General features: G+C 41.8%; 1 protein-coding gene across 10 annotated transcripts in view; it reads left to right on the plus strand.

The window, feature by feature from the left end:
* The window catches only part of RIMS2 (regulating synaptic membrane exocytosis 2), a 982185-nt gene that overhangs the window by 834172 nt on the left and 121389 nt on the right, over positions 1 to 26624 (plus strand). For all 10 annotated transcript variants that reach the window (XM_077493146.1, XM_077493148.1, XM_077493153.1 and 7 more), the window contains one exon: positions 12524 to 12765. In XM_077493146.1, the coding sequence (XP_077349272.1) occupies positions 12524 to 12765 (242 nt within the window). The remainder of the gene's footprint in view (positions 1 to 12523; positions 12766 to 26624) is intronic.

Raw genomic sequence — 26624 nt, forward strand, 5'->3', positions numbered from 1 at the left:
CAACTCTTCTGGGAAGGCTGTCTACAAGGTTTAGGAGTGTGTCTATGGGAATGTTTGACCATTCTTCTAAAAGCGTATTTGTGAGGTCAGGCGCAGATGTTGGATGAGAAGGCCTGGCTCACAGTTTCTGCTCTACTTCATCCCAGAGGTGTTCTATCAGGTTGAGGTACAGGCCAGTCAAGTTCCTCCAGCCCAAACTCGCTCATCCATGTCTTTCTGGACCTTGCTTGCTTTGAGCACTGGTGTGCAGTCATGTTGGAATAGGAAGGGGCCATCTCCAAACTGTTCCCACAAAGTTGAGAGCATGAAACTGTCCAAAATGTTTTGGTATGCTGATGCCTTAAGAGTTACCTTCACTGGAACTAGGGACCAAGCCCAACCCCTGGAAAAAAAAAAAACTCACACCATGAATGATTTGGAGGGGTGGCCAATACTTTTACATATACATATAGTGTAGATAAGCAAGTTTGGGGTGGAGGAACTTGACTGGCCTGCGAGTCCTGACCTCAACCCAATAGAACACCTTTGGGATGAATTAGAGCGGAGATTACGAGCCAGGCCTTCTCGTCGAACATCAGTGCCTGACCTCATAAATGTGCTTCTGGAAGAAACCTTGTGGACAGCCTTTCCAGAAGAGTTGAAGCTGTTCTAGCTACAAAGGGAAACCTATTATTGAACCCTACGGACTAAGACTGGGATGCCATTAAAGTTCCCATAGACACACTCGTAAATCTTGTGGGCAGCTTTCCAAGATGAAGTTGAAGCTGTTATAGCTGCAAAGGATGGGCCAACTCAATATTGAACCCTACGGACTAAGACTGTGCGTGTAAAGGCAGGCATCCCAATACTTTTGGCAATATAGTGTATGTAAGTGTGACTAGACATTCCTATACCTACAGTCTCATAAGCATCTGCACTGCAGTGTGAGCTCTCGTGCTGCATTCGTGCGGTGTTGGACACATGTAAATTACAAGGTATATGAAGTCACAAAGGTTTTTATGCCTGTTCCTTCTCTACAAAGCACAGCCATTGGCTCTTACCAGTTCTAGTAGGAAATGATTGTGAATAGAATGAGCTAGCACCTTCGAACATCACATATGGAAAGTATCTGCTATGATGTCTCTGTGCTGCTCTCTGTTTTTGATGGAAGCCGTGTCATAAAGAAATAAAACCCTGCCTCTACCAAGATGGCTGCCTCCACACAAAGACACAGCCTAAGCAAGGCATAGCAAGTCGGTGATGGGGAGAGGTCAGCATTAGGGAAACCACAGACAATATTGGTGGATAGTTCTTTTCCCTGTGCTGTTTAACCGGTTTCTGACCAGCGCACGCCGGTTCCCGACCGGGCAGGCAAATGGGCGTACCTGTACGTCCATTTAAATTTGCCGCCCTGCCATCACGAGCGTGCCGGCGGTGGTGCGCTCGCGCGCTGGTCGGGACCCCCGTGAGTCTGTTCATGGGTCCCACGGACTGGATCGCTGCGGGCATACCCGCGATCGTCTCACGGGTCGGATGAACGTGGAAATGCCGTTGTAAACAGCATCTCCCCGTTTTGCCTAGCAACTAGTGAACGCTGATCTCTGCTCCATGGGATTGGAGCAGACATCAGTGTTCACTAAATTAAAGCCCAGCCCCCAACAGTTAGTAACACACCCCTAGGAACACTTAACCCCTACACTGCCAACCACTGGTTAACCCCTTCACTGCCAGTGTCATTTACACAGGAATCACTGCATTTATATAGCAGTGATTGCTGTATAAATGACAATGGTCCAAAAAATGTGTCAAAAATGTCCGATGTGTCCGCCATAATGTTGCAGTCACAATAAAAATCGCTGATCGCCGCCATTACTAGTAAAAAAAAAAAATTATTAATAAAAATGCCATAAAACTATCCCCTATTTTGTTAACGCTATAACTTTTGCGTAAACCAATCAATTATCGCTTATTGTGATTTTTTTTAACAAAAATATGTAGAAGAATACCTATCGGACTAAACTGAAGGAAAAAAATGTTTTTTTAATATATTTTTGGGGGATATTTATTATAACAAAAAGTTTAAAAAAATTTATTTTTTTCAAAATTGTCGCTCTATTTTTGTTTATAGCGCAAAAAATAAAAACCGCAGGGGTGATCAAATACCACCAAAAGAAAGCTCTATTTGTGGGGAAAAAAAGGACGTCAATTTTGTTTGGGAGCCACGTTGCATGACTGCGCAATTGTCAGTTAAAGCGATGCAGTGCCGAATCATAAAAAGTTGTCTGGTCTTTGACCAGCAAAATGGTCCGGGGCCGAAGTGGTTAAAAAAAAAAACAATCAGCACTAGGGAGACCACTGGCAAAACTGGTGATTAGTTCTTTGACCTCTACTGGTTTTTTTTTTGGACCGCTTTTTGAGTTAATTTCCTCTTTGACATGCAAAAAGTTCCATTGTTAACAATTAATATATGCACCGTTACAGACGTTATGAAAATGGCTATGGTGTGACTTGGGTGTCTTAGTTTCATCCCACAATTCAAAAATACATTGACAGGTTTATCAGCATTTTCCCAAATTGGCCTGTAGCATGCATGTGCGGGTATAGCACCTCACACTAATGATGGGGAGATAAGAGCGTAAGCTGCACAGGGACTGATGTGAGTGCTGAATATACTTATATATTATATAAAACTCTACAGAGCATGACAGCGCTGCATAAATGAATAAAATAAGCTTCCTTAAGCATATTAAAGAGAAACATTTGCAGCGCAATCTAGGAAACAGCCCTGCTTCCTTCCTGACAGTCAAACCTGATACACCATGGCATTTATATTCTTCTTAGTATTTGTTTGATTCATTATTCCACTTTTGAGCTTATGACGTTGACATATAGCCCACACAATGTACAATGGGTAGTAAACGCAGCAGCAGGTCATATTTAACAAACAATAAAATGTTTCCTGCGCTTATTGGACTCCTCCTTCCCATTAGAACAGATGCGGAACTATTAATTATATTGTCAAGAACTAGATTTCCATTGAGTGAAGGCCTTTCCCTTGACAAATGCTGACCCATTTTGTGTTGGAGACAGCACAGTTCTGCAGAGCAGCATGACTCTAAAATTTCCATAGAGATATCACTTATATTTGGCCCATTTTCCAGCTGTAGGAGGGGACCTAAGGAGTTTTCTGTGGCAAACTGGTGACAAAGTAACACAGATGTGCTGCACTTTCCTGTGTTTCCTCGTCAGCCGAGTACATTAAGCTTTCAGGATTGTACAACCCAATTCTGAATACACCATTAAAACAACGTAATTACCATTACCACCCACGTGCTGCCGCGCATATTATACAGATCTTGGGAGATTACGCAGGTTTTTATGTATTGTGCAACATGTGCATATTTTGTATAGTTTAAGTTATTCCTTTTTTACAAATAATAAAATCAATATATGAGGTGAGATACCCGTACACACCTCGGATTTTCCCGGGAACAAAACCGTGGATTTTTTTCCGAAGGATGTTGGCTCAAACTTGTCTTGCATACATGCGGTCACACAAATGTTGGCCCAAAATTCCCAATGTGAGAACACGGTGACGTACAAGACGTACGACGAGCCGAGAGAAAGGAAGTTCAATAGCCACTGGAATCTGCTTGATTCCGAGCATGTGTGGACTTTTGTGCAATGGACTTGTGTATACACGATTGGACTTTCCGACAAGGTGAAGTTGCCGGAAAATTTGGTAACCTGCTCTCAAATATTTGTGTGGGTAAATTCCGACAGCAAATGTTCAATGGAGCATACACATGGTTGGACTTTCCAACAACAAGCTCACATCGAACATTTCCTGTCAAAAAGTCTGACCGTGTGTGTACGGCATTAAACTTTAAGGGGCTGGAAATGTATTGCCATCAATGGGAGTAAACAGTCCCCTTTAATTGGTATTAGAGGGAGAAATAGTGCTCCATTGTTGGCATCAGTGGGAGAAATAGTGCTCCGTTGTTGATGTCAGAGGCAGGAATTTGGCCCCATTGTTCCTTTTGTCATAGGAATAGTGTCTCGTATCAGTGGAACAAATAGTGCCTCAACAGCCAGATAAATGCAAGCAAAGGGCCGCATGGGTTTTTGTACATAGGCCCCCCAACGTTTATAAGTGTATATGAGCAGACTGCCCTCTATTAGCTTTTTCCTTGGCCACAGCAGCTGGAGAAAGTGACAAGAAAACCCATCAGTGATGTAATACACTTTGCTACTGGGTTCTTTCTAGGGAGATTAGATCCGTGAAAGGATGTTTGTTGGTATCCCTCCCCTATACCTATCGGCGGCACCTGTCATGCCAGTGCCAGGTTCGCATGTAAAAGTGAGCAGAGCCCAGGGAACATGGTGGGATAGGGTGGAATAACATCTGATTGCATCCACTTGACCCTTAGTTGACAGTCTGCTTTTTGAAGTTACACACTTTGTGTAAAGCTGACAAGATGGACATACATACACCAGTTGCAACGAAACTGTTGTAAGGTAAGTCTACCATAAAATGATTACTACTGTAGTAGCTACAACAGTTACAGTATGTAGTGAGTAGGACAGCTTGAGATTTCAGATAATATTTTGCTGTTCTTTATGAATCCATAGCTATGTATTAAAGCAGGGATGCTCAACCCTTTGAAGAGCGAGGGCCAATTAGGGGTTTGGTAACCCGTCGCGGCCACAATGAAATAAAATAATTCAGAATTTCACATATTTTATTTGGAATATTTTAACCTCCCTGGCGGTATGATTATTTCTGATTTTAGGTGCTGAAAGCGGTACAATTATTTTGCATGGAAATTTGGCATTTTATATTGTAGTCCTGTAATTCTTAGGAATAACTCACTTAACTCACTTGATAAAGTTTATAATATAATAAATAACTATAAATAATGATAACAAATAATAATAAAACTGATTCAATAATGTAATCAAATCCAAAAACACTGAAATTTGCTCATTTGCAGAATTGTCGCTGCCATTAGATTTAGTGTTTGATGACGAATTTCCCCATAAATCGCTATCACTCAATTCTGCAAGTGATTCTAATTTATTATCGCTGTTTTCTAGCTGGTCTAAAAGCACTTTTGACATAAAGGGACACTTTCTGGTTGCTATGGACAATCTCCAAATTCCAGGCAGAAAAAAAACAGTATTTATAATATAAAAGTGCATGCAGGGCACTGGAAAGACCACTAGGGACAAAGGGGATGTGTATTTTTTTTTTTATACAGTACTGTAATCTGTAAGATTACAGTACTGTATGTGTATTGTGTATTTTAACTTTTTTGAATTTGGCGCCGATCTCCGCTCCCGTGCGTCATAACGTCGCAGGGAACGGCACTCGGGCACTGTGTGAATCGAGCAGAGGATGGCTCGCACACCATTACAGCAGGGAGGACATCGCTGGATCCAGGGGACAAGGTAAGTAACTCTCCCTGTAGCCAGCTATGTGATCCCAAGGCTGGCTCGGGGTTGCCACTCGTGGTACTGAAATCCCAGCCCGAGTCAGACAGGGATTACCGCCAGGGAGGTTAAACAACAATCTGGATCATCACTTTCCGTGGGTACAATTGTCATCGGCTGTTTACCCACTGTTTAATCACAATCACAAAAATCACATTTCCTATTAACCAGGTCACCATTGCTCACAGTCTCATGCTCAGGTGTGACCAGCCAAAGAACTGAACCAGTGTTTGGCCTTCAGAACATATGGGTCTTTGCAGGCATCCCTTGAATGGCCAAACTAAGGACTGTGTGCAATCTAAGCAAAAAACAGTCAGAGAAGTGAATGCCCTAGTAGTACAATAAACTTCTTTATTAAGCAAAGATAAAATGACACATAATGCACTCACATGCTCCCGGAATGACACCGGGCTCATCACACAACTGTGAGAATCCACCTTCAGAACCCCTGTATGGATACCACTAGATGTAATCTACTTGGCTCTCCCCGGGTCTGTGTGTTAGGAAATAAAGAGAAAAGCGGGGAGCTGACCATAAAAGTGGCTTGTGTATGACAGCTGCTGGGATTATGGAGGACCGACAATCATTCAGTAGAGCAGCGTGCACCCGAAGGAGGCTGTGTAGGTTGCCATAGGCCTGAGGTCGTGTACCACATCAGAAGGCTTAGCAGACAACTTTTGGCCCAAAATGTATCTAAAGTCAAAGCTTTTTTTTTTTTAAGTTGTAAATAGTGGTGAAGGGTTACTCCCCTGTCTGGTTTATTGCTATTTAAGTCCGTGCTAGAAAGATTTACTCTCCGTTTGTCCTGGTAACTACTGTCCCTGGGAGTGAAATTGAGGGAAAAGTCAAAATTATCACCAGAACAGAATTAGAGGTTTGGAGGCTGAAACAACCGAATCCCGATCTGTGTATGGCCGCCCTTAGACCAAGGTGCTCTATGTTGTCTTAATAACCTTGGACAGTTACAGTATCATGTTGGTAAATGAATCCTATACAGTGTATTAGGGATAAGTGAAGTCTTGAGCATTGTAGTCATAATGATTTAAAAACAATGGTGCCTTTCATTGATATAAAGTGACAGATGAACACTGGTGCAGTTCCCTGAAGCCTGGTTACTATGGAAATCTGGCTGCCTTACCTCATACTTGTCCTGAACCGTTGCTATTGTTCACATATTCTATAAAAACAAGAGAAATGAGGGAAAAAGTTGCAGAATACCAGATTAACCCCTTCAGAACCAACGTGAGATAGTAAGGGAATGGCATAAGGTCTGGAGGGGTCCCACTTGACAGTCATTATATAGCTCTGCACAGGATATTCGTTGGTAGAGAATCAATAAGTTTGATCCGGCTTGTGGAAGGAAGTTGTCTAATTTAATTCAATAAAGTTTGTTTTGGCCAAAATGATTACAAATGAAAGTAATTCACCAACTTAGAAATCTGAAATTACATACATATGTGCATGAGAGCCTTATAGTTCACAACAACAAATGTGGTGGAATGCATTATTAATATTTGGTAAATTTTTGCAGTACATTTTTTTTTTTAAATAAATATATTTTTTACTTTCTTTTTTCATTGGTCATATGACCACTTTTATTGCAAGCCAGAGCTGTGAGGGGTGGAAAGAAGGCAGTGATAAGCTGCAGAAGAAAGTTCCAGTCTCGGCTTTCAAGGAGAGCCATTATTTGAAATTGGGCAGAATCTTACATGGATACAATTTTAAACTTTGTTAAGTTATCATTTTTAAAATAAAATTTAGCAGTAGAGGCATTTTCCACGACACCGGTACTTTTCCACGGAATTCATTGAGTCTCAGTCTTTCAATTTTATTTTCTTATGAAAATAGCAACTTTTGTAGCTGTCTTTGACTTATGCTGTGTACACACGACCAGACTTTTCTACAGACTAGGTCCGACGGTCTTCCTGACGGACTTTCGGCTGAGTTCCAACTGACTTTCCGAATGAACGGACTTGGCCACACACAAGCACACCAAAGTTCGACGGATTCATACGTGATATGACCGGACTAGACTAAGGAAGTTCATAGCCAGTAGCCCATAGCTGCCCTAGCGTCGGTTTTCGTCCGTCGGACTAGCATACAGACGAATGGATTTTTCGATCAGAAGATCCATCAGAAAGATTTGAAACATGTTTTAAATCTAAAGTCTGTCTGCACCAATCAGGAACAATGTAAGTACGCGGTCGGCTGGAGCATCAGACCCAGCACACTTGGGGAGGCGCGGGACACTATGTACAGTAGTGTGCCTAGAGCAGTGCTCATGACCACAACTAACATGCACTGCTCACTTCAATCAAACAGAAGTAAGGGGGAAAAGGAGCGCTTTGGGAACTCACAGAGATTACAGACATTAAAAGGAGGCAAAAACCACAAAAATTATTTAATAAAAAAAAAGAATACAGGGCCATTAATTAGTTGATGAGTATTGGATATTATTGGAGAAAAAGGATATAGTTTAGTGTCACTTTAAGCAGAACATACACCAGTATCGTGTCCCACATGCTCATAATGCAAGTGTGCCAACTAGTCATGTAGTCTTTCACTGGTTGTGTGATATTTCCAATCTGTAACAGAAGACTCTCACCAGCACTTTCTATTGATTTTCTCATTTTAAAGCGTGATTCTGCAGAGCTGACAGATGGAAGTGTCTTGTTAGACAAGGTCTCAGTTTTCTACTTGAGATGGATTCTGAGAAAGGACAAGACTTTCTTCTTAACTGACAATAATTAAAGATTGTATCACATTCTCCTTAAAGCTTCTGTCTCTTAAATCAAGTAACAGAGACTAGGCTATGTACGCCTTGCATATACATACTAAGCAGTAGAGCTGCACGATTAATTGTTAAGAATCGCTATCACGATTTATTCCCCCTTTGCGATCTTGACAAAGTATTTCCCGATTCTTTCTATGCAGAGAATTCTCTCTGCTCTGCTGAAGCCGACAACCATCAAAAGAAAGGAAAAATAAAAAAACAGAATCACAACATTCTTTAGCAGTGGAACTTAAGTATAAACATTGTAACCATTTGTCCTTTAGATCAAAGGAATACACTTTGTGTAAATGAGGGAAGTTTAACCACTTAAACACTAAACCTTTTTCTGACATTTGTTGGTTTCAAGTTAAAATCTTTTTTTTTTTTGCTAGAAAATTACTTAGAAACCCCCAAACATTTATATATATATATATATATATATATATATATATATAGATATATATATATATATATATATATATATATATATATAGATATAGCTATATATATATATATATATATATATATATATATATATATATATATATATTGCAATATTTTATGTCACACTGTATTTGCGTAGCAGTCATTCAAATGCAGTTTTTTGGAAACAAAAATTACACTTTAATGAATTTAAAAAAAAAACTAACCAGTAAAGTTAGCCCAATTTTTTTTTTTTGAACAATGTGAAAGATTTTACTCCGAGAGAATCGTGATCTTTTTATTCTAAGCAAAAAAATTGTGATTTTCATTTTGCCCAGAATCGTGCAGCACTAAGCAGTGATGGCTGACCAGGTGCATACTGGGCTCCTGAAATGTGGCCCCTATCCACTTTGATAAAGGACATGATCCGGTATTTCCAAGTCTGCTGAGTCATAAGGGAAACAGCAATATTAATTTGACTTTAGTATTTTTCTAACTGCACTATTTTGCCTTCACTAGCATTAGATGCCTGTTAAATAACAGTGCTAAGTATGTCACCGGCAACTTAGTGATGTGCACTAATGCAAGTTCTCCTTTTGCCTAGTCAGGAGGGCCACTACAGACACAACACAGGCTCCACTTTCTTCACTATTTAATGAGTTGTGTAGTCTGTCCATTCTGCTAACTGGATGAAGGGGGCGAATCACACATATAGTGGAAATCTCTAGTCATATGGTTTACAGGCCACAGAGAAAAAAAAATGCTTAGATTAACCACTTCAGCCCTGGAAAGTTTTACCCCCTTCATGACCAGGCCATTTTTTGCGATACAGCACTGTTATTTTAACTGACAGTTGTGTGGTCGTGTGCCGCTGTACCCAAATAAAATTGATGTCCTTTTTTTTCTAACAAATAGACCTTTGCCTTGGTGGTATTTCATCACCTTTGCAGTTTTTATTTTGCGAGCTATAAACAAAAAAAGAGCAACAATTTTGGGGAAAAAAAAAGATACTTTTTACTTTCTGCTGTAATACATATCCAATTTAAAAAAAAATGGAAAAAAAATCTAATTTCTTCATCAGTTTAGGCCAATATGTATTCTGCTACATATTTTTGGTAAAAAAAATCCCAATAAGTGTATATTGATTGGTTTGTGCAAAAGTTATAGCAAACCAAATATGTTAGAACTGATGCGTGAAGCTGCCCCTTCAAGAGGGGATAACCTCTCAAGTGAGTGAGAATGTGTAAAAAAAAGTGCAGCATCACACTTTTTTACACATTCTCACGCAAAAGTTATAGCATCTACAAATGATGGGATATTTTTAATGGAATTTTTAGTTTAGGACTACGAGATTGTGGCAGACAAATCGGACACCTAACTGACCCTTTTGACACTTTTTCTGGGGACCAGTGACACTAATACAGTGATCATAAAAATATGCACGGTCACTGTACTAATGACACTGGCAGGGAAGGGGTTAACACCAGGGGTGATCAAAGGGTTAGGTATGTCCCTAGGGTGTACTTACTAACTGTGTGGAGGTTGCTCTGACTGGGAGAACACAGAGATCGGTGTTCCTGCTTAGCAGGAACACCAATCTCTGTTTTCCCATGTCAGAACAGTGATCTGCCTTGTTTATATATCGCCATTCTGCATCTCTGGGGAACGATTGCGGGTGGCCAGCGGACATCGTGTTCACCGGACCCGCTGATTGGCTCTCCCTCTGTCCAATTAGAGGCTACTGCACGAAGTGATGTACAGGTATGTCGTTTTGTGCAGCCAGGCCACCTTGCCGCAGTAAATGTGCGGAAGGCGGTCCGGAAGTGGTTAAACATTTGTTTAAATAAAAAAACTGAAGACAGCAGACTAAAGGCAAATTGGTTGTTTACTTTGCAATGGAACTTTTACTTTACAAAGGGAGTTTTCCCTTAGGCTAATGAATGTGGTGAAGCTTTGCTGATCTAATCATGTGCAAGCAAAAAATACAGTTTTTTTTTTTGTTTTGTTTTCCAAACACTTGATTGAGTATGCTTTGCAAAGTGAATTTTCACAAAATTCATTAAACTAAGGGAAAATTCCTTTGCAAAGTGAACAGCCTGTTTGCCATTAGTAATCCAACCCTAGTAACTCAACTTAGAATTGTACTTTTTAAGAGCATTGGTGGACACGCAGGGAAATCTATCTATCTATCTATCTATCTATCTATCTATCTATCTATCTATCTATCTATCTATCATCTTAGATTCACAAGCACACATTATTTTTTACTAAAAAAGGGTTCTCTTTTACTGTTTCATTTTGCTATCTGTTATCAGTAAGTTTTGTGTTTTTTTGTTGTTCAAATCAAATGTGGTCAAAGAAATCCTGCAAATTCAGCAAACTCTGGCCTATTCTGTGCTTTATACAATATATTGACATAAATAGTATAATTAGGCCACATGGACACACCACAGCGTACGCCCAGGTGAGGGTCATGTTTACGGGGATGCACAAGCTTTCCATCCATCTTCGTACAGGTAGTCCAATTTATGTCAATTGAGATGCAGTGGCTACATGGAGTTTCTCAAAAAGTCACCATATAAAGGGAAAATGAGAAATTGTAGCTAAATGTACCTTTATAAAATATTAATTACCAAATTTTACAAAATATTCTCTAAATGTAAAATATAATATGAGTTTGTAAAAAATGTTCATGTATGGAGTTTTTTTGGACACCCTGTACAATAAAATGCGTATTAAGGCAGGGCATAATAGCCTTTGAATATGATATTCCAAAATGCCCAGAGAGGTGTTTTTTATAAAGTGTTTCCCAATATTCTAAGTAAAAAAAAAAACATGTTTAGTAAGTGCAAACAGCAATGTACAGTAATAAAAGCAACCGAAAGCATCCAGTTTAATGTTAACGTTTATGGAGATTTGTAATTTATTGCTATGGGAAGTATGTTACCAAAACTCTTAACTGGACATATTAATAAAATTGTAAAGTGAAGCAGCCAATCACCTTCCTTTACTGATTTTACTGCAGTGAAATGAAATCTGATTGGTTTCTGTGTAACACTTATTTTTCTATGCACTGCCTTGTTGAACAATGCTGGCCATACATGCATTGATTATTCATGCAGTTAACTGTCATTCAAACACATCTAAAATAATGATTTGATGTAAAATAATTAGTAAATCCAGTCACTTTTAATATAAAAAATGTAGTGCAAAAAGTAAAAAAAAAAAAAAAGAAACAAAAGTGATTGTTTTAGAATTGTCTGTTTGCTTCAAACATCATTTGATCAACCTGAATATGGAAAGGAATTCTCTATACATCGCAGTTGGGTTGATTTACTAAAGCTGGAGAGAGCAAAATCTGGTGCAGATGTGCATGGTAGCCAATCAGCTTCTATCTTCAGCGTGTTCAATTAAGATTTGATTTAAAAAAACTGGAATCTGATTGTTTTCTATGCAGAGCTGCACCAGATTTTGCATTCTTCAGTTTTATTAAATCAAACTCATTATAATTCTCTTCAATCTAACCCTATAAAATTGGTTTAAAGTGATTAAATGGTAGTGAAAAATGATCACTAATTGCTAGAGTTAATCAGAATATTCATTTCAATTATTTTATGAAACTGCTGGATTGATACATGTATGGCTGGTATGAGGTTGTTTATGTAGTTTAATGTCTTATCCATCCTGTCTATGTGCTGCTTCTGTTGCCTGTTCTTCACACGTAATTGCTAGAACATTTTAGTCACCTGCTAGAATTTCCCTAAATTTCCCATTTTTATCAACTAAACACTATGCTTTCTGTCTTTTCACCCCCCTTGTTTTGTGTGCAAACATTATCTGCCAATTGGCTGACAGTGTTTTTACATCCAAAATGCAAAGCAGACAGATGGGAGCCACTGGAAAAAACATGACTAAAAGTACCAGCATCGGAGGAGACATGTATACATTGGAGAAGAACGACGGCAGCCAGTCCGACACAGCTGTGGGAACAGTAGGCACGGGAAACAAGAAACGGCGATCCAGCATCGGCGCCAAAATGGTGGCTATTGTTGGCCTGTCACGGAAAAGCAGAAGTACCTCACAGCTCAGCCAAACAGGTAAGACACATTTTTTTTATTATTAAGACCTGATTTGTGTTTTAATGTAGGTGGGGTACTTGAGGCGCAGAGAGTAGGTTTTCAAATATATTTTAGAGACTGAAAAATGTCTACACCAGGCGTATCCAACCTGCAGCCCAAGATGGTTTTTGAATGCTGCCCAACACAAAATCATAAACTTACTTAAAAATGTTGATTTTTTTTTTCTTTTGTAAAAATGTGTTTATACTTAGTGAACACATGTGGTTAAAGGAAAGTTTGACAGTGGGGGTTATTTACGAAAGGCAAAGTGCACTTGGAAGTAAAGTCACTGTAGATCCGACGGGGACATGCAAGGAAAATAAAAAACAGCATTTTAGCTTGCACATGATTGGATGATAAAATCAGCAGAGCTTCCCCTCATTTCAGATCCTCCCCTCAGATTTAGAGCGACTGCACTTCCATGTGGACTTTCAGTGCAATTTCAAGTGCACTTGCATCGCAAAGTGTATTTGCCTTTCCTAAATAACCCCCAGTGTCACCTTACTGGACTTTTATAAGGCTCCATGCACACTGAAGCTCATAGGCGGTTGTTTTGGGGAGTTTTTTTTTTTTTTTTTTTTTTTTTTTTTTAACAGCCCATAAACTCCCCTCTATGTTATCCTATGTGTCCATGCACACATGGACGTTTTTGGATGCTTATCTACAGTGGAGTTTATGGGCTGTTTTATGAACGCCATAAAATCGCATTCAGGTGTTGTTTTTCTGACCACAAAAAACACCAAATTCTCATGAGCGCTGATGAACATCGATAAACGCCCTTAGATTTAGAGTGACTGCATTTCCAAGTGCACTTTCAGTGCAAGGTGGATTTGCCTTTTGTAAATAACCATTGTGTTGCTAAGGTGATATTCATGAGATCAGCCATTTTGTTGTTGTTGAGGGTGGTTTAGAACAATAACTTTGTTAATGTATTAAAGAACCAGCAAGACTTTTGTCAGGAATTAATGTCCATACACCAAGAGATCACACTCTATTCCTCATCAATGAGTGCAGTCCTTCATATTCATATTCATACAATCTTCTCAGATATCTGGGTGTGTATGGGTATGGTCCTACACCTTCACCATGTGCTGTTCCACCTCCGTGAATATGTATATAGATGGCTGCTTACCAGATTCCAATCACTTTAGAGCCTGTCTCCACTATGTGGAAATCCTCTGTCTGGTTCTGTGTGTCCCGCTGATTGCTCTCACATTGGTAGTAGACCAATAGTAGCTCTCTGAAGACGTGAAAACACGAAACGCGTCAGCGCGGTGATCACACGAGCAAGAGGGTGAGTGTTAGCCGACAAGGACCCGGGTCCACACACGGAGACTGTGTTGGATGAGATCTGCAGCCTACCGGTGAGACGATCGTGCGGCAGCACTTACACCACATATGTTATACGCTGGTTTTAAGTTGTTTTAAATGTAAGCATATTATGTAAGGGGGGGAAAGGAATTTTTTAAATCCTAAATAAAAGGTATCACACTATATGAGACCCCTTGAATCTTTTGCATGTCTACTACCAATGTGAGAGCAATCAGCGGGACACACAGAACCAGACAGAGGATTTCCACATAGTGGAGACAGGCTCTAAAGTGATTGGAATCTGGTAAGCAGCCATCTATATACATATTCACGGAGGTGGAACAGCACATGGTGAAGGTGTAGGACCATACCCATACACACCCAGATATCTGAGAAGATTGTATGAATATGAATATGAAGGACTGCACTCATTGATGAGGAATAGAGTGTGATCTCTTGGTGTATGGACATTAACCACTTGCCGACCGCCTAACGCCGATGTACGTCGGCAGAATGGCACGGGCAGGCATAAGCACGTACATGTACGTGATTTGCCTCCCGCGGGTCGGGGGCCCGATCGGGCCCCCGCCCGGTGCCTGCGGCGGTCGGTTTTCGTTCGGGAGCGATCCCGGACGAGGGGACGGCCATTCATTCATGGCCACCCCCTCGCGATCGCTCCCGACGAATAGAAATCCCCGGTGACATCACTTCCTCTCCTGTAATGTAAACACAGGAGAGGAAGTGATGTATTCTCTCCTCCGTGTCGGTATTTTTCGTTCCGACACGGAGGAGAGCGGATCAGTGAGTTGCACCAACACATCCCACACACAGTAGAACATGCCAGGCACACTCACACCCCCCCTTTACCCCCCGATCACCCCCCCAATTACCCCTGCCCCCCAGTCACAGTGACACCAATGTCATTTTTTTTTTTTTTTTTTTTTTTTTTGCATTGGTGTCATTTGTGACTGTAATAACTGTTAGGGCAGTTAGAGTTAGCCCCCTTTAGTTCTAATGTACCCCCCTAACCCCCCCAATAAAGGTTTAACCCCGTGATCACCCCCCGTCGCCAGTGTCACTAAGGCTGGGTTCACATTGCAGCGGTTTATGAGAACGAATGTGATTCGCACCGCACTGCAGTGCAAATCACATCCGATCTCTGTGCGATTCGAGTTCAGCCATTCGCCGCACCCGCCGCACCCGCCACACCCGCCGCACCCGCCGCAAATTCGCACGGGACCCTTTTTTTGGCCCGCAGCAGAATCGGATCGCATGGGTGTTCACACCATGCGATCCGAGTTTGCAGATCGCACTGCGATATGCGAACTGATCTGGGGGTGTCAGTAACATTTCACTGACACTCCCAGCAGTTCGCATAGGGCAGTGTGAACTGCCGCCGGGAGGCATGCGATGCGGGAACCCGCCGCGGATTCGCGGCGTTTCCGCATCGCTCCAGTGTGAACCCAGCCTAATAAGCGATCATTTTTCTGATCGCCGTATTAGTGTCCCAGGTGACGCTAGTTAGGCAGGTAGGTATTTAGGTTCGCCGCAGCTTTTTATAGCGCCAGGGACCCCCATATACTACCGCATAAAGCCCCCTGATTGCCCCCTAGTTAACCCTTTCACCAGTGATCACCATATAACTGTTACAGGTGACGCTGGTTGGTTAGTTATTTTTTTATAGTTTCAGGGCACCCGCCATTTATTACCTAATAAAGGTTTAACCCCCTGATCACCCGGCGGGTGTCATTTGTGACTAATAACTGTTAGGGCAGTTAGGGTTAGCCCCCTTTAGTTCTAAGGTACCCCCCTAACCCCCCCAATAAAGGTTTAACCCCGTGATCACCCCCCGTCGCCAGTGTCACTAAGGCTGGGTTCAGATTGCAGCGGTTTGAGAACGGATGTGATTCGCACTGCAGTGCAAATCACATCCGATCTCTGTGCGATTCGAGTTCAGCCATTCGCCGCACCCGCCACACCCGCCGCACCCGCCGCAAATTCGCACGGGACCCTTTTTTTGGCCCGCAGCAGAATCGGATCGCATGGGTGTTCACACCATGCGATCCGAGTTTGCAGATCGCACTGCGATATGCGAACTGATCTGGGGGTGTCAGTAACATTTCACTGACACTCCCAGCAGTTCGCATAGGGCAGTGTGAACTGCCGCCGGGAGGCATGCGATGCGGGAACCCGCCGCGCATTCGTGGCGTTCCCGCATCGCTCCAGTGTGAACCCAGCCTAATAAGCGATCGTTTTTCTGATCGCTGTATTAGTGTCACAGGTGACGCTAGTTAGGCAAGTAGGTATTTAGGTTCGCCGCAGCTTTTTATAGCGCCAGGGACCCCCATATACTACCGCATAAAGCCCCCTGATTGCCCCCTAGTTAACCCTTTCACCAGTGATCACCATATAACTGTTACAGGTGACGCTGGTTGGTTAGTTATTTTTTTATAGTTTCAGGGCACCCGCCATTTATTACCTAGTCTCACTAGTGTACCCCTAAATTTAGGGGTGTCTACTTTCCAAAATGGGGTCATTTGGGGGGGGTTTGTGCCATCTTGGCATTTTATGGCCTTCAAAACTGTAACGCCCTTAGAAAGCCTGAAGGCGGTGCTTGGTTTTCGGGGCCCCGTACGCGGCTAGGCTCCCAAAAAGTCCCACATATGTGGTATCCCCGTACTCAGGAGAAGCAGCAGAATTTATTTTGGGGTGTCATTTCACATATGCCCATGGCATGCGTGAGCAATATATCATTTAGTGACAACTTTGTGAAAAAAAAAAAAAAAAAAAAAAAGTTTGTAATTTTCCCGCAACTTGTGGCAAAATATAAAATATTCCATGGACTCAACATGCCTCTCAGCAAATAGCTTGGGGTGTCTACTTTCTAAAATGGGGTCATTTGTGGGGGTTTTGTGCCATCTTGGCATTTTATGGCCTTCAAAACTGTAATAGGTAGTGAGGAGTGAAGTCAAATATTTACGCCCTTAGAAAGCCTGAAGGCGGTGCTTGGTTTTCGGGGCCCCGTACGCGGCTAGGCTCCCAAAAAGTCCCACATATGTGGTATCCCCGTACTCAGGAGAAGCAGCAGAATTTATTTTGGGGTGTCATTTCACATATGCCCATGGCATGTGTGAGCAATATATCATTTAGTGACAACTTTGTGAAAAAAAAAAAAAAAAAAAAAAGTTTGTAATTTTCCCGCAACTTGTGGCAAAATATAAAATATTCCATGAACTCAACATGCCTCTCAGCAAATAGCTTGGGGTGTCTACTTTCTAAAATGGGGTCATTTGTGGGGGTTTTGTGCCATCTTGGCATTTTATGGCCTTCAAAACTGTAATAGGTAGTGAGAAGTGAACTCAAAAATTTACGCCCTTAGAAAGCCTGAAGGCGGTGCTTGGTTTTCGGGGCCCCGTACGCGGCTAGGCTCCCAAAAAGTCCCACATATGTGGTATCCCCGTACTCAGGAGAAGCAGCAGAATTTATTTTGGGGTGTCATTTCACATACGCCCATAGCATGTGTGAGCAATATATCATTTAGTGACAACTTTGTGTAAAAAAAAAAAAAAAATTTTTTTTTTGTCATTATTCAATCGCTTGAGGCAAAAAAATAAAATATTCAATGGGCTCAACATGCCTCTTATCAATTTCCTTAGGGGGTCTACTTTCCAAAATGGGGTCATTTGGGGGGGTTTTGTACTGCCCTGCCATTTTAGCACCTCAAGAAATGAGATAGGCAGTCGTAAACTAAAAGCTGCGTAAATTCCAGAAAACGTACCTTAGTTTGTAGATGTGACAACTTTTGCGCAAACCAATAAATATACAATTATTGACTTTTTTTTTACCAAAGACATGTGGCTGAATACATTTTGGCCTAAATGTATGACTAAAATTGAGTTTATTGGATTTTTCTAATAACAAAAAGTAGAAAATATCATTTTTTTTCAAAATTTGCGGTCTTTTTACGTTTATATCGCAAAAAATAAAAATCGCAGAGGCAATCAAATACCATCAAAAGAAAGCTCTATTTGTGGGAAGAAAAGGACGCAAATTTTGTTTGGGTACAACATTGCATGACCGCGCAATTACCAGTTAAAGCAGCGCAGTGCCAAAGTGTAAAAAGACCTCTGGTCATTTACCAGCAAAATGGTCCGGTCTGAAAGTGGTTAATTCCTGACAAAAGTCTTGCTGGTTCTTTAATACTTGGTGTTTGGACACCAATTTTGATAAAAGACTTGCTGTTTTTTTAAAAAAGTACTACATGCTTAACGTAGACAAATTGTTTGTTGTATATGGAGATGTGGTATCAGCGCTGTTAGTGGTTATATTTGAATCCTCAGGTTAACCAATTCTTTTGTTTTTTTATGCATGATAAGTTTTATTTTATAATGGCAGCTAAGTATTAAGAACCATCCCCAGGTGGGAGTAAGTTGACTGCACCCTTTGAGCGCTGGGAGTAGAGGGGAGCATATCAATTGTTTTGAGTGCATACCTCTGCCAGATTAAACTTTGTTAATGTGATATTCTTGAGGACATCAACTTAATTGGATGGTATTTATTGGAGGTAATATTTAGCCAAGTCAAGACAAATTTGACTATTGAGGTATTAGTCAAGAGAAGAAACATTTTTGTTGCCAGAGGTGATGTTCAAGTTATCTCAATGATAGAAATAAGATTCAGGTCATTTTTTTTTTTTTTTGAGAAGTGCACTCTTTAATTGGGCAACTATGTGGCAAATGAGGTGTATTGTTGATAAATGTAAAGTTCTCCACTTGGAGGCTAAGAATATGCATGCATCATACATACTAGGGGGAGCACAACTGGGGGAATCCATAGTGGAGAAGAATCTGGGGGTTTTGGTAGATCATAAGCTCAATAATAGCATGCAATGCCAAGCTGCGGTTTCCAAAGCGAGTAAAGTCCTGTCTTGTATTAGGAGAGGTATGGACTCCAGAGAGAGAGATATCATTTTGTCCCTGTACAAATAATTAGTAAGACCTCTTCTGGAATATGCAGTTCAGTTTTGGGCACCAGTTCTCAAAAAGTAAATTGAGGAACTGGAGAAAGTGCCGAGAAGGGCAACCAAACTGATAAGAAGCATGGAGGAGCTCAGCTATGAGGAAAGATTAGAGGAACTGAATTTATTCTCTCTTGAGAAGAGGAGATTAAGGGGGGATATAAATACATAAGGGGTCCATATAGTGAACTTGGTGTTGAGTTATTCACTTTAAGGTCATCACAGAGGACAAGGGGGCACTCTTTACGCTTGGAGGAAAAGAGATTTCATCTCCAAATATAGAAAGGTTTCTTCATAATAAGAGCTCCAAAAGCTCTGCAAAGAAGCTGCTTGCAGGACTTTTTTTGATGCCCTGCCAGCGCAACACCTCAGCGTGAAAGCACTCAGGCTTTTACATTGGGATTGCAGTTGCGGCTTCTTTCGGGCGCTTTTTTTAATGCTAAAGTGCCTGAAAAACGCCTGAAAAATGCCCCAGTGTGAAAGGGGTCTAAATGTAAATAATATAACTGGATACTAACATTTATAGTTACTGTTGATACAGGGACTAACCAATTGCCTCTTGGGGGATCAGGAATTATTATTTTTCCCCTGCTGGAGCAAATTGGATCATGCTTTGCTTGGTTTTTTTCCTTCCTCTGGATCAACTGTGGGTATAGGATTGCATATATATGATTGTATCATTTTTTTCCCTTTTATTAGGCCACGTACACACGGGCGGACTGTATGGCCTACTTAGTCCGTCGAAACACATTTCAGCGGACAGTCCGCTCGTGTGTGGGTTTCAGCGGACTTTTTCAGCGTGCAGTCCGGCGTACTAAGTATTTCGGATTTTCCGTAATTCTGTCCGTCATACTTTGGTTTCAGCGGACAATCCGCTCGTCAGTAGGCTAGTTCGACGGACTAAGAATGGCGCATGCTCAGAAAGGATTTACACGGCGGAAGGGTGCATTGCTGTGTATTGGACTTCCTATTTCTAGTCCCGTCGTACGTGCTGTACACGTCATCGCGCAAGCTTTCGACGGACTGTTTGTGCATCCGTGTGTGGTCAAGTCCGTTCATTCGAAAGTATGACGGACTGTCCGTCGGATTGTATGACGGACTAAGTAGGCCATACAGTCCGCTCGTGTGTACGCGGCCTAAGTTGAACTAGATGGACTTTTTTTTGTTTGTTTTTTATTTGTTTATTAATTTGTTTTTGTTTTTTTAAATGTTCTTATGAGTTAAAGGCAATCTATTTTTTTTTATATCAACCAGTTTTATTTTGTTTACAGTGCATACATGTTATAGTGTACATTTCCAAGTATGGTACATATCATACAAAGCTTCAAATAACAGTTGAATTTCCATCTTAGATCTTTGATACCACATTATGTTTTATGCATGAGATAAATTAAGTGAAAAGGTACCTCGTGTCAGTGTTTTTGGTTTGCCTTATTACCCATGGGCTTGGAGATCTACGTGCCGTTTACTTTGCCATGCGTAGTGCAAGAATCAGGTTATGAACAAGTGTCAGACTCCTGCGGCCACCTGTCCCAAATTTTATAATATTTCTCAGGACATCCTCTATAGGTGTATATCATTTTTTTGTATGGGGGGGTGTTGTTTATTTCTGCTTTCCAGTCTGCAATGCTCGGGGGACAAGTCCTCATCCATTTCTTAGCTATTGCCTTTCGTGCTATGAATAGCGTCTCGAGTAGAAATGTCTTTGTGTACCTGTCGGTCGAATCTGGCATTAGTCCTAGAAGGCACATTTTTGGGTCAAGCATGGCCGGAGAGCCCATGTCGTCATGAAGGAATCTCACCACCTGTGTCCAGAGTCCCTGTACTTTGGGGCATGGCCACAATAAGTGAATGAATGTGCCATCTCCCTTCCACACATTTGGCACAAAGTGGACTGGGAGTTTCCGTATCTAGCTACCCTGAGGGGGGGTAAGGTACGCTTTATGGATTATGTATATTTGGGTCAGTCTGTCTAAAAGTTTTGGTGAAGCCGCTTTAAAAATTCCAGAGCTTCCTCCCATTCCCCGTCCTCTATAGGTCCCACCGCCCTTTCCCAGCGAGGCTTAAGGCCATAAGCTATTTTAGTTGCTACTGGGGTGGAGAGTATGTTCTAAAAAGCTGATATTCGTTTTTGAGGATCTGTGTTTTTGACTATTGCCATGATGACATTTGAAGCGGGCTGAGGGGGGGGGGGGGGTGATGGGAATTGAGTTTGGGTTGCATGTTTGACTTGTAGATATCTAAAGAACATGCAATTGGGAAGATTGTAAAGGCAATCTATTTTTTTATTGTTTTACGTATTAGTCCTCATTTACTCAGATGTACTAAAGCGTACACATGTGCGAGGGCTGTGTTTGCCCACACAGGGATGCAGAGGTGTTCCGTGCATCCCTGTGCAGGCAGTCCCATTCATATTTGTTGCTGCAGGGACACAGCTGCTGCTCCCCATGTCACAACTGCATTTGGGTCCATGCACCCGCACAGCTGTCAGACACAGCTGAGTCTGAGCAGCTGCTGCATCCCAATTCACACGAATGGGACTGCCTGCATAGGTATGCGCAGAACACTTGTGCATCCCCATGAAGGTAAACATGGCCCTCACAAGGAAGTATACTGTAGTATGCCCATGTGAGCAAGCCTTTGTGATTGTAATCTGCTCAGTGTAAAAATGAATATCAATATATGCAAAAAATAAGTATAAGGGGAAAGACTCCTTAAAAAAGAGGTACCAATGCAATCCAAGTAGTATGACTAAAATTATACTTTATTGAAAATCATTAATAATAATCAAATCATGAAAAATACATCACATCTCAAAAAGTTAAGTCTCCACCCATCCCCATATAAAATTTACAACATTGTCAATTTATATTGTAATGGGTGGAGACTTAATTATTTTTTTATGTATTTTTCACAATTTGTTTATTTTTAACCGCATGCCACCCGCCATATAGCAATATGACATCGGCAAAGTAGTTGCAATATCCTGACCAGATGTCATATGGGAGTGCATTGCAAAAATCATTGTTGAGGTGTGTCAGTCTGTAGGTAAAGAGTCTCTGACAGAGACTCTTTACCACATGGTCAGTCATGTCCAATCATGGCTGATCACAATGTAAACAGGAAGAGCCATTGATCAGCATTTCCTCACTCGCGTCTGTCAGAGGAGAGCTGATCGGCTGCTCTCCTGACAGGGGGGTCTGTGCTGATTGTTTATCAGTGCAGACCCCCCGAGGATGCCCAGACTGGACCACCAGGGAAGCCACCAGGGATGCCACCACTAGTCACCACCAGGTATGCCACACAGGGCCAACAGGGATGCCACTCAGTGCCCACAATGGATCTCAATCAGTGCCCACGATGGATGCCAATCAGTGCACACAATGGGCATCACTGATTGGCAGGCATTATTGTTTGGCACTGATTGGCATCCATCAGTACCATCCATTTATGTACATCAGTGCCACCTATCAGTGCCCATCTGTGCCGCCTTTCAGTGCCCAACCATGCCGCCTTTCAGTGCCCAACTTTCGGTCTTTTTTTTATTTGCTTAGCAGAAAATAATCCCAGAGGTGATCAAATACCACCAAAAGAAAGCTCTATTTGTGGGAACAAATTGCTAAAAATTTTGTTTGGGTACAGTGTAGCATGACGGGGCAATTGTCATTCAAACTGCAACAGTGGTGAAAGCTGAAAATTGGTCTGGGCAGGAAGTTTCTGGTATTGGATTGCCTTGGTACCTCCTTTTTTAGGGGTCTTTCCACCTATACTTATTTTTTGCCTGTGCCTTTTGTGGTACGCTGATCCACGCCCTATTTGGCTAGACTAACTGTTTACATTCATTTATAACCTCGTTAAGGGTTGCTGTTTCTGCAACTTTTGACTAAAGCCCCGTACACATGATCAGAAATTCCCCCAGCAAAAGTCGATTGTGAGCTTTTGGTCAGAAATTCCGACCGTGTGTATGCTGCATCTGACTTTTGCTGGCAGAATTCCAGCCAGCAAAAGGCTGAGAGCAGGTTCTCTTTTTTTCGGTCTGAAAAAGAAAAAATTCCGATCATCTGTACAAATTCTGATGCGCAAAATTCCTACGCATGCTCGGAGACAATTTTACGCATGTTCGGAAGCATTGAACTTCATTTTCTGGGCTCGTCGTAGTGTTGTACGTCACCGCGTTCTTGACAGTCGAAAGTTCAGAGAACTTTTGTGTGACCGTGTGTATGCAAGACAAGCTTGAGCGGAATTCCTTCGGAAAAACCATCCAAGTTTTTTCTGACAGAAAATCTGCTCGTGTGTACGGGGCATTATACTATCGGTATATGCTAATGTTGTAAACTACAGGAATCTGCTTTATTTGCCTATTAACCTCCCTGGCAGTGATCCCGAGTCTGGCTCGGGTTGGGATTTTACCATCATAAGCGATAACCCCGAGCCAGACTCAGGATCGCATCGCTCGATGCAGGGAGGACACGGAGAAGTTACTTACCTTGTCTCCTGGATCCAGCGATGTCCTCCGCGCTGTGTGATTGAGCTGTCCTCCGCTCGATTCACACAGTTGCGAATGCCGCCGAGCTCCGTTCCCTGCGACGTTGCGGCTCACGGGAGCGGAGATCTGCGCCAAATTCAAAATAGTAAAAGTACACAAAACACACACAGCACTGTAATCTTACAGATTACAGTACTGTATAAAAAAATACACACCCCCTTTGTCCCTAGTGGTCTGTGCAGTGCCCTGCATGCACTTTTATATTATAAATATAGTTTTTTCTGCCTGAAATTTGGAGATTGTCCATAGCAACCAGAAAGTGTCCCTTTTTCAGTGTTTTAGGATTTGATTACATTATTGAATAATTTTTATTATTCTTTATTATATTATAAACTTTATCATACCCGGGATGTCTGCTAGACTCTGGTTTAAAGAGATTTAAGAGCGTTATTCCTAAGAATTACAGGACTACAATATAAAACGCCAAATTTCCATGCAAAATAATTGTACCGCTTTCAGCAACTAAAACCAGAACGAATCATACCGCCAGGGAGGTTAACACACGATGAGCTGCTGCATTACTGGTGAAAATAGAAATGAGCACAAAATTATATTTGGTTTTCAAAGCAGCCAATTGGCATTCTTGCAGGCTGTCAAAGTGCCTCTCCCTTCTGATCTCCTTTTCTGCTCCCAGCACTATTTTGGCTTTGCTGTGATCATAAGAACACTGCAAGGAGAATCAACATTGAGAAGGGAGGGAGGTCAGTGAACACCCATTCACCTCTCTATCCAGCACTGAATCTGAGCACTCATCTCCTTTCCTCTCTAATCGTGAGTGGCCAACAATGCCACTCATTATTAAAGTATTAATAGGGTGGTGGTGGTGATGGTGATGGGAGGGGGGGGAGGGCAGCGTTGACATTTACAGGAAAAGTTTCAATTTATATATAACCTAAGCTTTCTATATCTCATGATCTATTCCTTTGTGCTTTGTTAGTTTGAATGGCCCAGGCTTATTTTTTATTTTTTTTTATTATTTAAAACAGAGGGCCACTCTAAAATAAAAAATTCCATTAATATTCTTAAAATTGAAAAAAAAAACTTTTTTTTTACTTACCAGAAACCCCTGTTGCTAGGCAGTCTTCCTAATCTGCCTCTTCCTATTCCGCGGTGCTGTTTCTTCAGTTCCTCCTCTTCGACGAGCAGCCCTGTTGCCTTCTGAGACGTGTGTGTGTCCCAGAAAACAACAGGGCCATTCACAAAGCGCTGCGCGACTTGCGCATGCGCAGTAGGAAACGGGCAGTGAAGCTGCAAGGCTCCACTGCCTGTTTCCCTTAGTTAGGATGGCGGCGCCGGCACCCGATCCGATGGACTGGTCGGCCTGGGGGGGGGGGTGACATTGCGGGCTCGCTGGACAGGTAAGTGTCCTTATTAAAAGTCGGCAGCTACAGTGTTTGTAGTTGCTGTCTCCTGTTTTATCAGAGCTTCAAAAATTCCCTGGCATAAGCCCAGGCAAATTGTGGGTTTCCCAGGATTGGGAATAATGGGGATTTTATTGATGAAAGTCTACCCCTGGGAAAGAGCCCTGAGCATTGACGCAGTGTGGGTCCTATGAGTGGTTGTCTTTTAATATAGGGTGGGAGCTCTCCTTAACACCAGGGTTCTCTATGTAGCAATACATTTCTCTGTTCCTGCTCCAGGCTCTGCCATTATTTAATGTCTCCATGTTGGCACCAATCAATCAAACTTCCTAAATGTACTGCCTGATAATACTTATATATGTCTGGTACTGCCAGTCCACCATATTGTTTGGGGAGAGTCAGCAGAAATCTATTAGTCCTCTGTTTTTTATATGCCCAAATAAATTTGGGGTATCTGTGTAAAATACTGTACGGATATATTGATTGGTAAAGCCTGGAGTAGGTACAAGAGCTTTGGTAAAATGTTCATTTTTATAATGCTGCACCTCCCCATTCAGGAATGGAACCCCCTATGCCATTTCTCCAAAAGTGTCCGCACTTTACATAAAAGTGGTGGAAGAGTTCAGAGCTCAAATGTACGTGTAAGGTCTACTGGAATCATAGTCCCCAGGTATTTCAATGCTTGATCTGTCCATTTAAATTTATAGCTAGATTTTAATGTTTTTATCAAAGTATTAGGGACGGCTATTCCCATTGCCTCTGACTTGGTAAAGTTAATCTTAAAATGTGATAGAAAACCATATTCCTCTATTTCCTGAAAAAAATTGGGGAGGGATATCATTGGGTTTACTAGTGAACAAAGCATGTCATCTGCATATTCTGAGATCTTATGTTGGACACTCCCTACTTTCACTCCCTGTATATCTGAATTTGCCCAAATCTTACTTAGGAAAGGTTCTAACAAAAGGGCAAAAAGGATAGGTGACAAGGAACATCCTTACCTGGTCCCATTGGTAACCATAAATAGGTGGGATACAATTTAGTTTACCTTAACCTGTGCGGATGGGAGTGTGTATATACTCCTAATCCATCTTAACATATTGTCTCCCAACCCCACGTCGTAGTACCGAAAATATACACTTCCAATTTACTCTGTCGAAGGCTTTTTTTGTGCCTGTTCCTAAAAATACACATAGGGTCTTGGATATATTTGCTAAATGAATTTGATTCAAAGCCTTTATAGCAGGGCCGTTGCTAGGACTACAAAAGATCTGGGGCTAGAACCCATAGCAGCAAAGTAAAGAAAGTCATACGCTTGGGCAGGCATACACATGTATACACAGTAATATATGTGTGTGTGTATATATCCCCAGAGAGCCCCCCATTTACATCAGGGTCCCCAGAGAGCCCACCCTTACATCGGGGTCCCCTGAGAGCCCACCCTTACATCAGGGTCCCCAGAGAGCCTCCTCCTTGCATCAGGGTCCCCAGAGAGCCTCCTCCTTGCATCAGGGTCCCCAGAGAGCCTCCCACTTGCATCAGGGTCCCCAGAGAGCCTCCCCCTTGCATCAGGGTCCCCAGAGAGCCCCACATTTACATCAGG

Source organism: Lithobates pipiens, unplaced genomic scaffold (assembly GCF_037356315.1).
Source record: "Lithobates pipiens isolate NorthernLeopardFrog02 unplaced genomic scaffold, aLitPip1_a1.2 Scaffold_19, whole genome shotgun sequence".
In the NCBI taxonomy this organism is placed as follows: domain Eukaryota; kingdom Metazoa; phylum Chordata; class Amphibia; order Anura; family Ranidae; genus Lithobates; species Lithobates pipiens.